Here is a 16,462-nt window from a genome sequence, read left to right as displayed (position 1 = left end):
ATCTAAATCTCCACCTCCACAAAGATTAATTTAGCTTCTTTAGGAGGTGAATCTGAGCCTCTGTAATTTTACTGTGAGAAGTTCTCAATATAACTAGTTCAGTGCTCTGCCCACCCAAGCATCTGTGACAGCAGGGAGTTGTTACAGAATGACAGGCTTCCCCTAAAAGCAGCCTGGCTTCCTGCTCACCCAGAGGTGACAAGAAGCAAGCAGAGCTTTCATTTCACTACAGCTCTTAACAAAATCTGCTTCCCATGCTGACTCTGTGCATGTCTGCATTTAGAAGAGCAGCGACATATTCGGGATTTAAAATCCTGGGTTTTAATCACATGGAGTCCGAGCTTAGTATGGGGGCTATGGCTTAACCTGCTGGTTGCTGGCTCCTGCTAAAAGCCAGAAAAGGCATTACCATGCTCAGCCTCCTGCACTGAGAGCATGGAGATCCACCTGTGGATTTGTGCCAAACCCAGTAACTTGGTGAGATGGGAGCATTAACTGTTGCGTAGTTGTCAACCTTGATTAAAAAAAAGTTGGAACTGTAGATAATTTTCTGCCTCCATTGGTACTTTATTTCCATAATTACTCTTATTAAAGCATCCAACTTTAACTGAGAAAAAAAGAGGAAAGAGAAAAATCAAGCACACAAGCATTCCTCTCTTTGGCAGTTCAAGCATTAGTTTAGGACTTACATTCTTACCTTGTTTTGCTTGGCTTCAAGACAGACTAAGGAAAACATAAAAAATACAACTCATGTAAACTAAGATAGATGATACAGTATCCTGAATATCTAAAAAAAAAATTAGATATTCTAAAGAATCATGGTTTGCCAGTGCTTAGATGTACAGTCATTTATTTCCTCAAATAGAAGTTGCCAGTCTGGACTACACCAGTCATTTCTGCTTGCAAGCAGCGGACTAGAAGTTTAAATTTTATTTCCTAACACTGAATTTACTCCTAGAAAGACTCACTGGAGACCTCTGCTCAGCAGAAAAAGCACTGCTATATCCTGCAACAAGGCTCTGAGAACCCTGCAGCTATATGAAATTAAGGCCTCATTTGCAATCCACAGATAGTGCAGAAATCAAAGAACTTTGGAAGATGAATGTGAGCAGAAAATGCTAACTCTCTAAGAGACCAACATCCATGCTATGCTTCCACAGTGAAAGAAGCTCTTCAAGTAATTATTTATTATTGTACCCAGGAGTTCCTCGTCTTTCAATCAGACTTAGGCATCTCCTAAATAGCTGGTTTTACATGAGAATTCCCAAGCCCTTCCTACATGAAGACTGATGCAAAACAATGAAGGGCTTGGCCCCAAGAGCAGATACTAACAAACCCCTGTGAGGATCACCTCACAAGCTACTGTACACCACAGTCACCGAGACACCATGTATTGGGAGCAGCTGATTACAGGAATTTGCTGCTGGGTGGGAAGCAGCCACCTACAATGCCTGAACTGCTGGGTAAAGAGGCACAATGCCTGTGCTTGGAGCTCCAGGGACCAGAGCCTGGGGAACTCCAATGCTAACTGGCTGAGTTGTCAGAAGCTACAGCCATAGCTGTACAGATGCTGTAAATAAACAGGCTTCTTCTGTTCATAATTTTTTTTAGATAAAAAGACCATCCTAAGAGTCTATCATTCATCCCCAAAATGGGTGAGATTTGTGTATCACCTTGTACATGTGTTCTACTTACATGCCGAATTTAGCAAAGCTGGCTCTAAGGAGGTGGATGTACCAGCAAAGCATGATACTCCAGCTCTCTGTTCCGCCTAAGTACCAGCAGCTACACAAACTGGGACCTAAAAGAAGTAATGCACTTTTTCTCCTGCAAGTAATTTTATTTTTCTAAAGAAATTTCAGTAAAGTTTTACTTCGTCCTATATGGCTGGATATACCTGTGCCACAGTGTCTCCAGAGCATAAAGAGTACAGCATGTTATTTGGCCACCCAGTAAAATGCTTTTGCATGGCGTACGTTTCTCCCCCATCAAACACTACACAGTAGGGTCACACTTCAGTAAGTAGATTTTCAAGGAAATAAAGATGAAAAAGGGAAGAACCCTTAAAGAAAATACTGGTCACATTTTAATTTGCTTTCAAAGATTTTCTTTCATTCAGAACAGCAATGACTTGGAGCAATACTCAATTTGTTTTAATATACTGCGAGAAAAAGATTGTCTGCTTTGTCATGCTTGGGTTAGGTGTGTGTCACTGATTTCCCTCTCAGAAGGTATTTTACAAGTGTGCTTGTGGAACTGCATATAAAGAAAGGTGTCACAGTCGAAAAGGTAAGTGTATGCCTTAAGTTCAGAGACTCTCAGCATCTGGAGAGCAGCCTTACTTTACAGCAGTCTATTCAAGCGTATCAAAATCATTAAATTAACTGAAATGCAAATTAAAGCTCTTAGCAGGCTCTATCAAATAATAATTAAAAAAAAAGCTTTTACTACAACTCCTGTAGATGTTATTTTACAAAGCCTGGTAACACCAAATGAATTCAGGGCAAGATCTTTCTCTTTAAGCAGTCACAAGAAATCCAGCAATACTGAGGTAACATTCTGAGAAACTCTTTGCTCCTCCCTTGCAGAATAAAGACAGATTCTGCTTGCTCTAGGTTTGTATAGTCCTTTGCACACTAGACCCACAGGTACATCCACACTCCCAGATTCTAGTGCTTCAGCTGCACAGCTCCAGTTACCAAACTGGCATTAAAAATGCTTTTAATTTTGTAGATCAAAAACCTAATGTAATAACTATGCAAAAAGACAGAATCTCCAGCAAAGGTATGGTTTGCATTGAAGCTTTCTGACTTAAATGAAGATAACCACTTTAAAGCACTACCCTCCCTTCTTTGAGAACTCTGCTTAGAAGTCACCTCCTGACACTGCTCTTCACCTCAACAAAGAGGTGTAATCATTTTATTGAAAGCCAAAACTAACTCAGTTGTTTCTGTTTTTCAGGATTGCCAAGTTTATAGCATCTGAGCATCTTGAATAAAGTTCCCAAAACCCACCTTCCCCAGATAACCATAGCATGATGTGTACTTGTTCCTCCACACTACAACTGATGGGGGACAGCCTGATCCAGCAGTTAAACCTAACAGGCATCAAATGACACACGAGGAGGAACGAAGCTGGCTGTTAGCAGAAGTGTCTCTTTCATTCTGGTACCACAGGTACCAGAAGAAAGGGCACCACCCCCCTACTCCCCAAGTCTGTGACAGAGGGCAAGGAACAGCTGATGTAACTGTTTCGTACTTCTCCAGCCTCTTTCCCTTCATTTTCACAGTGGGGTCTGAGCAGAGGTAGCATCTGTCTGCCCTGGATTTCCACCTATTGTAGAAAGAAATTGACTTGTTCCAGTAAGTTATCATCTGGACTCCCATTTATTTTCTATGAAGAGTATTAACTGGATCTTCACAAATCCCAGATTTGTATCTTAGTCAAAATCACTAGCTCCCAGCCAAAGCAATGGATCCAATGGGTAGAGAAACTGCCAGCATTATATTTTTAAGCAACTGACCTGGGCATTTCTCATTATGTATGTTAATATCAATCTACATGGTGCTGAACTATGCCACCTCCTGGTTTTTGAAATCCTATCCCGGTCAGTTCCCTTGACAAAATAACAAATAGTAAAAGAAGGTCACTGGCAGCATATCCTCCATCCACTTTATGTGGGCTAAGGGACCTAAAATACTGAGTAACAATTATAAAAGATACTATACTGAAACATCTGAAAATAATGCTCAGTTGCAAAAGAATTTTCACCAACCAAGATTTCCCTCCATCTATTCTGTTTCACTCGAGCAGCAGGCAGCCTGATTCTCTTTTTCTTCCAATATGATCACTTTCCTAACATATCTTCTAATACCAAGGTTAGTCCATGTATTTAAAGCAAGTATAAATCAAAACATTGTCTCAGGAAAAAAGGCATAATTAAAATTTGCATGAAGAAAATCACACACTTCAGAAGATATATGGGAAAGATCCTATTAGGTCACTCCTAAAACTGACAGACATACATATAGGCAAATGAGTGTTCCTTATCTTGTGAAGCAGACCTGGGCTAACCCTCATCCATCTGTGTGGGTATTTCATGTTCAAGTTTCCAGGGTACTATGTTTCTAGCAGGTAAGGATAAAGTTTACTATTATACTGAACAAATAATCACACCATTTATTCTACACACAGATTCTTTAGTTACTCTACCTAGGAGATTCTGCTTGATACTACAGCAACTTTGATTAAAATAATAAATCCCAAATTGATATGCACATTCAAGTTATTTAAGTGCCTGGTATACAAATACATCATAGCTTGAATTCACAAACAAGTTATATTGGTGCCAAAGTTAAATTATTGAATTTACAAATTAGAATGAGAATTACAGTTTGTATAGAGGGCAAAGTTTGTAGACAGAAATAACGTCTCCTAATATCAAAGCTGACTACAGAAAATCTGCAAGTAGCACTCAGTGCAAATGTCCCTCTTTGGAGGAACCCTGAATGTAATTTTTTTCCTTCTTTGAAGGTGCTTGGCATTTAATTTTGACTTCACTATTTCAGTAACTCTAGGAAGACTGACTTTTTGAATAAAGATATCCAGTCACTAACTGATGTGGGGGAGCAAGGTACAAGCTGGATCAGTAGAAAGGTTTTCTTTCTTTGTACTGAAGGACCAGGAAAAGTGTTTCAGAATGCCACAAAACCGTGGTCTCGTTTATGAGAGGGTTGAACCTAGCTGACCACAGTTCCGGTAGCTCACTGCATCCTACCTGCACAGAACAATCTCCTTATGCAAGGTTTAACAAATGTCTATGCTTCTCCATTTTCAGTGCTGCAGAGTTTACATAACATTCATGTGCTAATACCAAACCTTCTGTTGTATTCAGGAATGGAACCAGGTGTTGCAGTGTGATGAGCTTGTCCAGTCTCCACTGAGAATACTGTATCTTTAAGCAGATAATTGCAGAAGACAAATAAAACATTCCAGGGACCTCCTTTGGTAGTTTGTGCCAAATATCAGAACATCAAGCTTACCAAGGAGAAAAAAAAAATGTTAACAATTCCATGGACACATGAAAACATCCTTATGAGTGAATGTTGACACAATTAATCTTTCAATGTGCTTCTAATTAGAAAGCATGTTAAGGCTTCCAAAGCAACTTCCACCTTAAAAATACAATAACAGAAGGTCACTGGATTCCAAACATTCTTTATTTTATATTTGCTGCCATAGAAAGCAACCAAACAGCACTGTTATCAGTGTTACTGGTGAAAAAGAACATGGGGCTTCTTTCTCCTGAAGATGTGATCTACGTTAAGAAGTCAGTCCAAAATCCTGATGTTAAGTACAAAAAGCAACTGCTTGAATTATAAAATACTGTATATACAGATATAAAAATGTTTCAGAAAGTGTTCCACAAAGTTTCTAAACTTTCAAGAGCAAATCTTCAGCAGGGTAAATAGGTTGTTGTCTTCAAAGATGAATATCAGTTCATGGGAGCAGAAGGTCTGAATCTTTTTCTTCCTATATTACAGATGACACAGGCTCTGATTTTATTCCAGCCAGACATAAAATGATAATCCTAGTGATTAAGGTGTTTTTTCCTGGAGCTATTAATTTAACAAGTACACTCTCTCTATATAAAAATGAAATTTCAAAGAAATTTATACAACAGCTAAACTTTATAAAAATATAGATCTATAATTTTACACCAGGAATCATGCAAGGCAAATTTCCATTTTTTAGAAATTATTTTTTATCCCTTGGAATCTTATCTATGGCTAGAGTGTAAACTAAAACAATGTGAAGTCATTAGCTGGTGAAGAAAGTTTCAAGAATCCCATTTTGTAGCATTTTTTTAGCCAAAATTAACAAATCGCTGCACTCTGCAGGGCTCAGCTTCTTGGTACTGGATATATTACACAGTATATATCTATTTATTCCAGAATCTTGACCCAAGTAAAATACATCTCCATTGTTCTTACTGGAGGAAAAAAAAACAACCCAAACCCAAATAAATAAAATTAGACAATATTTCTGTTTTGCTGTACTGCGTTAACTCTTTACTGTGCAGTGGAGGCAATAACAAATAATACAGCCAGTGATGAAGGAATGTAAAACTGAATACATACTGGAAAAAAAAAAAACCAACCACTTTTATAGCTGTGCGTATATATATTTTTTATATATATATCTATATATATCTACATTGCAGTTATAACTGTCACCTCACAAAAGAGATTCAATGGACTGAACAATCATCTAGAAACTTCACCAGCTGAAGTTCTTCAGGAAGAACTGGCTTTCAGCTTGGACAGCAGTATTTCATTCTTACGGCATTCCTGTTAATAGAAATCAAGCAGATAAGGTGGCAGTCGCTCTTTATTAGATACATCTTCACATCAGCAAAACTAAACCCTTTTATTTTGAGTGATCTCCAAGTAGTCTGGAGTGAGTGATGAGCTGAAAATAATTCTGATTCATCCATAATGGTATTCAAATGGTAATATTCATTAAATTTTCATTCATTAAACATTTATTAGACATTCAAGCCAAAAGGAATGCTACTTATCCATTCATCTGAAGCTTACAGAACCATAGAATGGTTTGGGTTGGAAGGGACCTTAAAGATCATCTAGTTCCAAACCCCTGCCATGGGCACAGACACCTTCCAGTAGACCAGGTTGCTCAAAGCCCTGTCCAGCCTGGCCTTGAGCACTGCCAGGGATGGGGCAGCCACAGGTTCTCTGGACAACCTGTGCCAGGGCCTCACCACCCTCATGGTAAAGTTGTTACAAGCAACTACAGCAAATCAAATACATCTGAAACTAAGATTACTTTTAGCTGACCTGGAACATCACAAGACAGTTTGCAAAAATGTCAGTGTTAAGGGCACAACTCTGGGTCAAGAAAGATATTTACATAGTACATGCCACCTGGTTTCAATACCACAACCGCAATTTCATTTATTTTTAAGGATAGCAAGGTTGAGTAGAAGTTACTTCACAAGGCAGCAGAAGAAAAACCAATTACTAAAAAAAAAAAAAAAAAAAAAAAAACACAACCAACCAACCAACAAACCCCAAAAATCCACCTAACTTCTGCAACTACAATGTAAAATTCTGTATGTCAGAAGAGCTGTATATTAGCTGAACAGTACCTATGCCCTAGAGTGTATCATCCAAAACAGGAAGGAACTGTCTCAGCACAAAGCAGGACAAATGACAGGAAGATGTTTTTCCTCAAAAAGCTGAAGCCAAATGACTGTTTTGCTTGGCAGCACTACTTTGTCATTCATTATCATGGAGACAATAATTAAGAGAAACACATTATGATTAAAAGCTTGGAAAAGGCTAAATTAACAAAGTGTTAAACATGGCTTTCACAGTGGTTAGAAAACAAGGCCAGTTCCTAAAGGCATTTATAACCACTGAGACTCTGGATTCCCTCCCTTATTCACATGCATTTTCACAACCCTCTTTGCTCCAATACCTAACTGCCCGTAGATCTTCAAGAGATTCCATTTGGAAACCTAAATATACAGCTTACTTTATAACAAATGTTCCTTCCCCTGTAACATGGAGGAGTAGGCTAATCTATCAATGAAAAAAAGAATTTCCAGAATCAAATTCAAGAGTCCAAGAAGGATGTGGAGATTACCACCAAGAGGCATCGTGAACATGGTGCAGTAAGCATCGTATCAGGGAATCTTGTGCATATATTAATGCACAAGTCAAGCTAAAAATGGGTCACTGAACACTTGACAGTTTACTTCAGCAAAAATGTTCTTACCTCTTTAAATTCTTTCACTGTTTTAAAGTAAAGCCTCTGTTTCTCTAGAAGCTCTAAATATTCATCATTCAACTGGTCTCTTCGCATTTTGTTTTCTTGTTTCTTCTTTTCCATCTGTTGATACACAGGACAGATAAGAGATCATTACATACATTGTATAAGGAATATACACACATATATATACTATATAAGGAACAATTATCTATGTTAGACAATGGGAGACAGATGCTTCATAAGTGATAACCCTGGCTTGTGCTTTAAATGCAATGAACATTTAGGCCAGCTTTTAAATTAAAAAGCTAACACTGAGGTCTCAGTACCAGTTGTACCAGTGGTAGTATTCAGAGTTAAACTACAGCTCGCATCTCTGCAAGCTAGGAATCCTGCTCACTGAACAAGCCTATTGCAACGATGACACAGTGAAATAATTAAAAAAACCTCCAAAACAACCAAAACCAACACAATTAAATAAATAAATAAATAAATAAATTCCTGATGCAGCACAGATCTTGTTTCGGTTGTCTGTTAGTTGTATCAAATGGGGAGGGCAGGAGACATCTTTGCCTTCCTACGCAATGCTGTTCTTGCTCAAGACCCACACATAAGAAAACTCTCTTCTTTTTTCTGTGTGCCAAAGTTGTGACAAACACAACTTCAGTCCCTAAATGTGAAGGGGATTGGTTCTTATTCTAGAATAGATTGCCTTCTCTCGGGGATAGTTCTAATGAAGTTCTTCCATAACAGCATCACAGGCAAGTTTGGTGCTTGTCTGGAGAGTAAATTTTCCCTCCATCCAGTGCTAAGGCACAACCACATAAAAAAGAGCTCTGCTGTATTCCTCTCCCCAAAAATTATTTTTGCATACTCTGACAAGCTTTCACCTCCTAGATTTTGATAGGAAAAATGCAATTCTAAAACCTGCAAGAATCCCCCAAAGCCCAAACAAGCACGTAATTACACAGCACCAGAACTTGCTGCGTTTCTAGATTTACACATCAACATTGATCTTATTGATATGGCTAAAAAAAATGAGCAGATCCCAAACTTTCTCTGCATATGAACACTGCTGACAAGGTATGTCTACTTTACAAAGCCAGCTGCTGTCCAAAAGATATGTACTCTCTCCTAACATAACCTATCAGGGCCAGTATGCTTTTAAAGTTATGCTTGAGGAAGAAGCAGCATCACATGTGTTAATGCAGAAAAAGGTATTATCATGTGCATCCCATCCTTGAGGATGAGGCTAAAACCAACAGTGCTGGAACACCCAGGACCTAGATTTTGTTTACAGATAAGGCCCTATTACTATCCTTTGATAAATTGCTTCTTTTATGCATGACTATCACACCTCCCAACATACTCCTCATAAAGGAAACTGTCCTACTCTGTCCTCAGCAAGTCTCATGAGTATCTGTTATAACACTGACATGCTTGTTCACAAATTCCTTGTCCTTGGTAGCAAGTATGTTTGATTTTTCCTTAGCCCTCTATCCTGGGTTTAGCAGTAGCAGTCATTTTTCTCCTTTCTCAGTAGCTGGTGCAGTGCTGTGTTTTTGACTTTCAGCCTGGGAACAGCACTGATAACACCGATGTTTTTAGTTGCTGCTCAGTAATGTTTACTCTGACCAAGGCCTTTCTGAGTCTCAGGCTCTGCTAGGGAGGAGGGGAAGCCAGGAGGAAGCAGAGACAGGACACCTGACCCAAACTAACCAAAGAGGTATTCCATACCATCGCACGTCATGCCCAGGATGTAAACTGGGGGCAGTTACCCAGAAGTTCTAGTTCACTGCTCAGTCGGGCTGGGTATCGGTTGGCAGATGGTGAGCAGCTGTATTCTCTTCCCTTGTTATTTCCTTTATCATTATTATTATTGGTGGCAGCAGCAGTGATTTGTGTTATACCTTAGTTACTGGACTGTTCTTATCTCAACCCATGGGAGTTACATTCTTTCGATTCTTCCCCCCATCCCTTTGGGAGTTGAGGGGGCAAGGGGGGAGTGAGAGAGAGACTGTGTGGTTCCGAGTTACAGCTGGGCTTAAACCACAACAGCCTCTTTTATGATGCAATTACGTATTATGGGCTTTGCAAACTGAAATTTCAGGTAGAAGGTGTAAGGTTTTCAGAGCTGTACAGAAAACAAAGTGGATGTACTGTGAGCACTCTGAATGCGCAGCAGATAAAAGTCGAATAGGTAGGACTAAACCATGATGGGGATGAATAACCCTTGCAGTGCACAACTAGCCTGTCTATTGAAAGAATCCTCCAACAGCCTAGGCGAAGAATAAGAAAACCATCCCTTCTGCTGTAGAGCTGTTCCCCAAGGAATCATGTGAATTGTTAACATTTTTTGAGCATCCGTTTGTTGTAATTTCACTGAGAAATCAACATCAGAAGGTAGTGAATGATTACCTACTCCATCACTAACAATTTTTTTTTCCCCTCAATCGAGATAAGCTTAGCTTTTTCATTCAGCAAATGCTTTTCTCCATTAGTTGTCACTGCCACCTCCTGCTAACCCAAATACCTGCACCTAGGAATGAAATGTCACTTTTGACCCCTTACAATATGCCAGTGGCTAAACTGCCAGTGCAGGAATGAGGCACAAGTGAAGTGAGCTGCCACGGCTTTCAGCAACCATCAGAGATGCTGAAATTGTATTCCCCACCCCCCCCAAATAATGAGCCATCTGACATGATAGCTCTCATTCATTTCCCTCTCCCTTATCTGTACAAGCAGATTTCTTATTTGGTATATTAATATATTTGAGAATATATTAAGAGAGTCCAGAATGATTGCATGGACTTGAATGAAAAGATTGAAGAGTTCAACTGCAAGAACATGAAGTCAGTCACAGCAGACCTCTCAGTCTGCTGTCACTCCTTACACTTGCTTGGCTGTTATACATTTCTCTGCATGTAACGAAGACAAGACAGAAGACAAAATACTGAACTCCTGGACAGTTTCAATTTGGAGCAGTTGCTTGCTGCAGCCATTAAAATAACGTCATTCTTCCAAAACAAAGATGTATAAGCATCTGACAGTGAAGCTCATCTTCACTAGTCAGAACTGCACCGTTCTATTTTCATAACCTCAGTTTGATGCCAAGCCAGTCATTACGTTAACAGCACTGAAGATAGAAAGATGATCCACACATACAACCACCAGTATCACTATCCTTTTTGCTGTCATTTTGTCCTCTCTGAAAATAAGAGGTCAAGCAAATAAAAATAATTCACTGCAAAAAAATGGCAATGAACTAGCCACTTTTCAAACACAGCAGTCTATAGTGAACATCATATATTTTTAGAGTTTATTAGTGCAAAAGCTTTATTAAAGCTTGAGCTGCACCCCATTCTATTTTTTTCTACATACAAATGCTTACCATACTTGGTACCTGAAATTTTTGTTTAGCTGTTGAGATAAAACAGCCCAATACCTGGACAGACTGCACTTTCAGTACATACTCTATATTGATTCACAGTCTATCATACTTTCATTTGAACTCAAATAAAGAACAGCTATAATCCACTACCAAGAATCTTGTGGCTCTACAGAGAAAAGAAACTCAGACCCCTTTTATGTGACTTAGGAAAATATCAATATATTTGATTATGAAAATAAAAGAGTAAAACAACACAATCACAAAATCATAGAATAGTTTGTGTTGGAAGGGACCTTCAAAGATCATCTAGCCCAACCCCCTTGCAATGAGCAGGGACATCTTCAACTAGATCATGTTGCCCAGAATCATACCCTCAAGTTAGTAACTATCATTACCAAGAAGTACTGAGCCAATTCATTGTATGCAAATAAGCCTGTGGACAGCTTTACTTGGAGCTGGACCTCATGCCTGCATTGCCCCAAGAAACAACACAAGTCCACTGAGGCTGTGCTTTTACAAAATAGCTCCCAAATGTTACCAAAGGCAGTTTTGCCATCTTTGAGTGAGCACTGGGCCTCTGCTCCCACACAAACACCTTTCACTTGCTATATGAACACCACACACATGCTAAGCCTTTTCTAAATCATGTTAAAAACAATAAAAAACATAAAACCAACAACAACAATGAAAAACACAGACCAAAAACCACCTGAGTGGATTCAACAAGGTGTCAGATGAGTGCTGCAACTGGCACAAAGCAAGCTGATGGCTGGGACTCTTGTGAGGTGCTGCTGACCCTCTTCAGCAGCAGCAAGCAGCTTCAATCAGCTCCACCTGCTTGGGGAACCATACCTGAGACACAGGTCTGACTGTCCCCATGAAATCCAAATGGAAGAATTCTCATTGACTTCAGTGACATTTCAAGCATCTAAATCACTACACTGACAATAATGAAGCTGCTCCCTGTCAGGAGAGAAACGTTATGATACCTCTGCTCTATTCTAGTCAGTAACATTTTAGTAGTGAGAAGTTTCTTATGAATGTGAAAAGAAATACTACTTGTTATTTGCTTGCTTAATTTGCAGCTCTCATAATGGACTTCTCCATGCACAGGTATCCAAGAGGCTTTTCTGAAATAATTCCCAGGTTTTAGCATAGAAAGTGTGAAGAGTTTCTGACCTTCATTCGATTCTGTTTGATGCCTTCTACAATCTGCTCCATCTGCCGTAAAAACTGGTCCCGAGAACCAGAAGATGACATTGCTCTGGAGAGAAAAAAAAGCAAAAAAGGTAACAACTGACAGGGATGTGGGACGTGTCTCACCTACAGTTGTCTTATGCATTTACCCATGTCCAAGAATTCACACTGCTTAGTGTTCTATGTAAAAATTTCATCTTTTTAATCACTGATTTTGGATAGCACTGCAGCTCTTCAGCTGGTATTAACTATCAAAGAGATGGAAAGGGAGATTTCAGAGCTCATCACAAGTCCTGTCAGTTCAAATCTGTTCCTTTCCCTCGTGTTGTACAGAAATAAATTGCTATTAGCTAACCAAAATCACAAGCTTTTAAAACCAGCTGTTGTGAATATTAAGGGGTGTAGAGGACTAGAAGATAGGGAAATATTCTAAAACAAAAAATACTTTCATGCCCTAACAGGGAAAGCCCAGAAGTAATTTTAGACTTGTAACATCTCTCAAACAGGCTAAAAATAATGAAAGAAAATACAATGCCCACATACCCACCCACCCAACAAAAAATCCAAACCCCAGGTGTCAATTACAGTATCTGTTTCTTCTGCCTGGACAGAATCAAAAGGATCTCATCACTGAGCAACACAGATCTACAATCCTTGCTGCAAAGATCTGAAATACTTAATTCCCAGGTTTTCTTGTAATTAAACGTTTAGCACATTACAATCAAGAAAAAAAAATTAAAATCAAAAATTCTGACTAAACACAGAAGGAAGCAGTTGGATAGAAGCAAGTAAAGAGATAATTACTCTGGGGAAAACAAAACAAAAAACCAAGCACCAACAAAAAAGAAGCTTAGAATTTCACAACAGAATTACAAAACGATGTAACAGGAAGATTTGTTTAAAACTATTAAATGGGCATCCCCTCCCCCATGACTCTCCCCAAAAATTCATACTGGATTTTTTTTAAGTCAAAATCCCCCAGAGAAAAATAAACAGTGGCTGCATTGCAGACTGATATTTGAGCTCAAACTTCCAAGGAAACCACAATTTTACCTAAAGGCTTCACACTACATTAAAACCTTTAAATGCAGAATTGGTTTACAAGAAATATGTCTAAAAATATATCTGAGTCTAATGCTTTGTACCTAATGTAATAACCACAACTTCATAAATAGAGAAAAATACTTAAATTAATGCCAGGAAAATTACTAGCACATGATTTCTTTCCACAACTGCAACTGAAGAGACAGATATTAAAAACATATCTTGGCTATAAAAGTTAGGTAATTCCAAGTCCATGATTCCCCAAACATTGGCTTAAACAGTATTAAGCTGTATAACTATTTTATAAACTAGTTTATAAAAACTTCTAACAAATTTTTTGTCTCTACAACTCATGCTCACTCCCATTTTTCCAAACCAGCCGTACGACTCATCGCAACTATCAAGAGAAAAAGAACCATTACTTACTGATGAAAGTTGTCATGAATAGAATTCAGTAAGTTAACCTGTGAATTAGAAGAAGAATTCGTCCGTTCTGGCATGACTTTTCATGGACAATAGAATGAAATTTAGTTAAAAAAATTGACTACATATATATTCCCCGGACAAGAAGACAGCTGTATGAAAATCACCATAAGGTTACTTTCAGCACAGAAACCACAAGACCATGTCAACCAAGACTCCCCATGTCACCCCACCAAACCACCACAACAAGGAGTAACTCCCCACTGCCCAAAAGTAACTCAAATTGTATTTAACAGTACTGAAGATGCTAGCTTTGAAGCTATTAGCAGCACAGCTGCGTCAAGAAGCTGCAACTTAGGTCATCAGCCTATAACATGAGGAAAAAAACCCAACAAATAAAAAAAACCTCAACAGAAAAAAAACCCACAAACTTATTTGTGCTTGTGAGACTGGAACAGTGTCTCCACACACTACCCTAAAGACTCACCAAGTTCTGCAGGAACAGGAGGTGAATTCCTGCACTGCTTTCATTATGCAGATGAGTTTTACAGGTTTCCACAAACAGCCATGTATCATTAGTTACTTTCCTGATATGCATTTTACAGGCTGTTAAAAGACTAAATTCTAGCAAGTACAGAATGGCATTTTGCATGCATGGCTTCTCTTATACTAACACTGCACTGAATCAAGACAGAAACAGAAATTTGTAACAGGCATAAGGTATATTTTGTTGGTCTCAGTATAAACTCACCGACCTAATTAAACTATAAGTACAATATGGAACCACCTTTGATTTTTTTTTCTTGCTTTATCTATATTGCTGAGAGTACTAAAATTCACCAAGTAGCAATTAATGTGATTCTGGCTCTTGGCTTTGAATATTTCTTGCAAGTCCCCTGTGGTTAAACTTTCCAAGCAGTTTCTCCCTTTGATGAATATTTTAAAGTGTTCTGCACTAAACAAACCAGAGCTCTGCAATCAGAATAACTTGCTCCACTGCTATGGAAAGCTAAATTGATCTCTCTCAAATCAAAATCTCTCTTCCATCTGAATGAGACAGCGGTAAGCATGTGCATGGCAGAAACTGCAGTTCTTCCTGACCTTATTTTGACAAATTCCAACAGAAATTCTGAACAGACTCCAAAGCAGCCAAAATGCTTAAAAATTCGTGTTACTTAGAGGAAATAAATTATTGCATGACTCATCAATATTTGCCAAGTCCACATCCCTGCCTCAAGATACTTCCAATAAGTATGTTTAAGAATATAATTATAGTTTATACAGCAAAAAATTTAAGTCATGAAAAGTAACACTGCACAGCTATTGCACAGTAAGAGTGCTGATGTGTTATATTAGACAGTAAAATCAGTATATAAACCCCAAGTCAAAGACATTATGAAAAAAAAAAGTTTAAAAGCATTTGAAAAAATTAATCACAAAATATGATTAAAATATGAAGCATACTCAAGAGACCTTTCATGTCAGAACTAACCTTTGTAGCCAAAATTTCACTGTGTAACAGTTGCTACTATTGTTATTTTAAAGCAATTATGCTCAGAGTATTTTATGAAAGGGTTGGGTTGGTTTGCGAGGAGAAAGGGGAAAAAAAAAAAAAAAAAACACAAACCAACAACAAAACAAGACAAGAAAAAGCACAAGCATATTCCAGAAATCTTTGTGAGGCGCTCATGCCAAAGGTATCTTTTTTACATTACTAGACAATACTTACTTGCTGAAACCTTGTTCTAATACTGAAAACAAAACAAGGGAACTTCCACTATATTCTACATTTAAAAAAAGGTTGCATCAGAAGACACTCAGAAATCTCTCTCGTGACTGACATCATGCTAAAATACTCTGATTTGTCTTTTGAAACTATATTCATGTAAGTAAAGCCTGGAACTGGGGAAAACGCAAACACCCCCTACTCCCAAGACACTGAATTGTATTTGCAAGAATACTCCCAACTTATACAACAATGAAATATATCTGCTCTTTATTCTGTTCACTGTTTTTTATGTGCCATTACAAGAACAATCTTTGTACGCTTTTTAAATTTGCAAGCTTACCCTCAAAAAAAAAAAAAATCTGCATAAAACTAACCTCGGGGAGAAGTTAAAGAAAGATGAATTTAATAGCTGCTACTCAATGTAGTATTTTAAATCTGGTACATTGTTACCTGCAACTTGCTCTATTATGAATACATTTCACTATTTGGAATAAGAAAATAAAATCAATGAAAGACCACAGGAAAACAAAGCATGTGATAATCCTCTTACAGACTTAGGTAAGGCATTTGCTAGGACTCCTGGCAGCCATTATACAACCCACTCTTGCACAGGGATGAGACACTGGAACAGGTTGCCCAGAGAAGCTGTGGATGCCCCATCCCTGGAAGCATTCAAGGCCAGGTTGGATGGGGCCCCTAGCAACCTGGCTGAGTGGAAGGTGTCCCTGCATGAGGCAAGGGGGTTAGAACTAGATGATCTTTAAGGTCCCTTCCAACCCAAACCATTCTATGATTCTAAGTATCAAAACATTATATATTTTACAAGTAATGTCATAATTCTTAGTAAGCTCTGCTTGTCATTAAAAAAAAGACAAAAATCGAGATCA

At 38.4% G+C, this 16,462-nt stretch overlaps 1 protein-coding gene across 1 annotated transcript in view; it reads right to left on the bottom strand.

Moving 5' to 3' along the window:
* Positions 1-6,042: 6,042 nt before the first annotated feature.
* CCDC93 (coiled-coil domain containing 93) overlaps positions 6,043-16,462 on the bottom strand; it is a 52,129-nt gene continuing 41,709 nt past the window's right edge. Inside the window, exons 20-23 of the mRNA XM_061479309.1 lie at positions 13,850-13,887; positions 12,362-12,446; positions 7,801-7,914; positions 6,043-6,350 (exon numbers count right to left, since the gene is read on the bottom strand). Of these exons, the coding sequence (XP_061335293.1) occupies positions 6,297-6,350; positions 7,801-7,914; positions 12,362-12,446; positions 13,850-13,887 (291 nt within the window). The 3' untranslated portion in view covers positions 6,043-6,296. The remainder of the gene's footprint in view (positions 6,351-7,800; positions 7,915-12,361; positions 12,447-13,849; positions 13,888-16,462) is intronic.

Source organism: Pezoporus flaviventris, unplaced genomic scaffold (genome assembly GCF_033815535.1).
Source record: "Pezoporus flaviventris isolate CSIRO_AGI_PZ_B2104156 unplaced genomic scaffold, CSIRO_AGI_Pfla_v1 ptg000001l, whole genome shotgun sequence".
In the NCBI taxonomy this organism is placed as follows: domain Eukaryota; kingdom Metazoa; phylum Chordata; class Aves; order Psittaciformes; family Psittacidae; genus Pezoporus; species Pezoporus flaviventris.
Note: the sequence above shows the minus strand (reverse complement) of the source record. Positions and strands in the feature narration are given on the sequence as shown.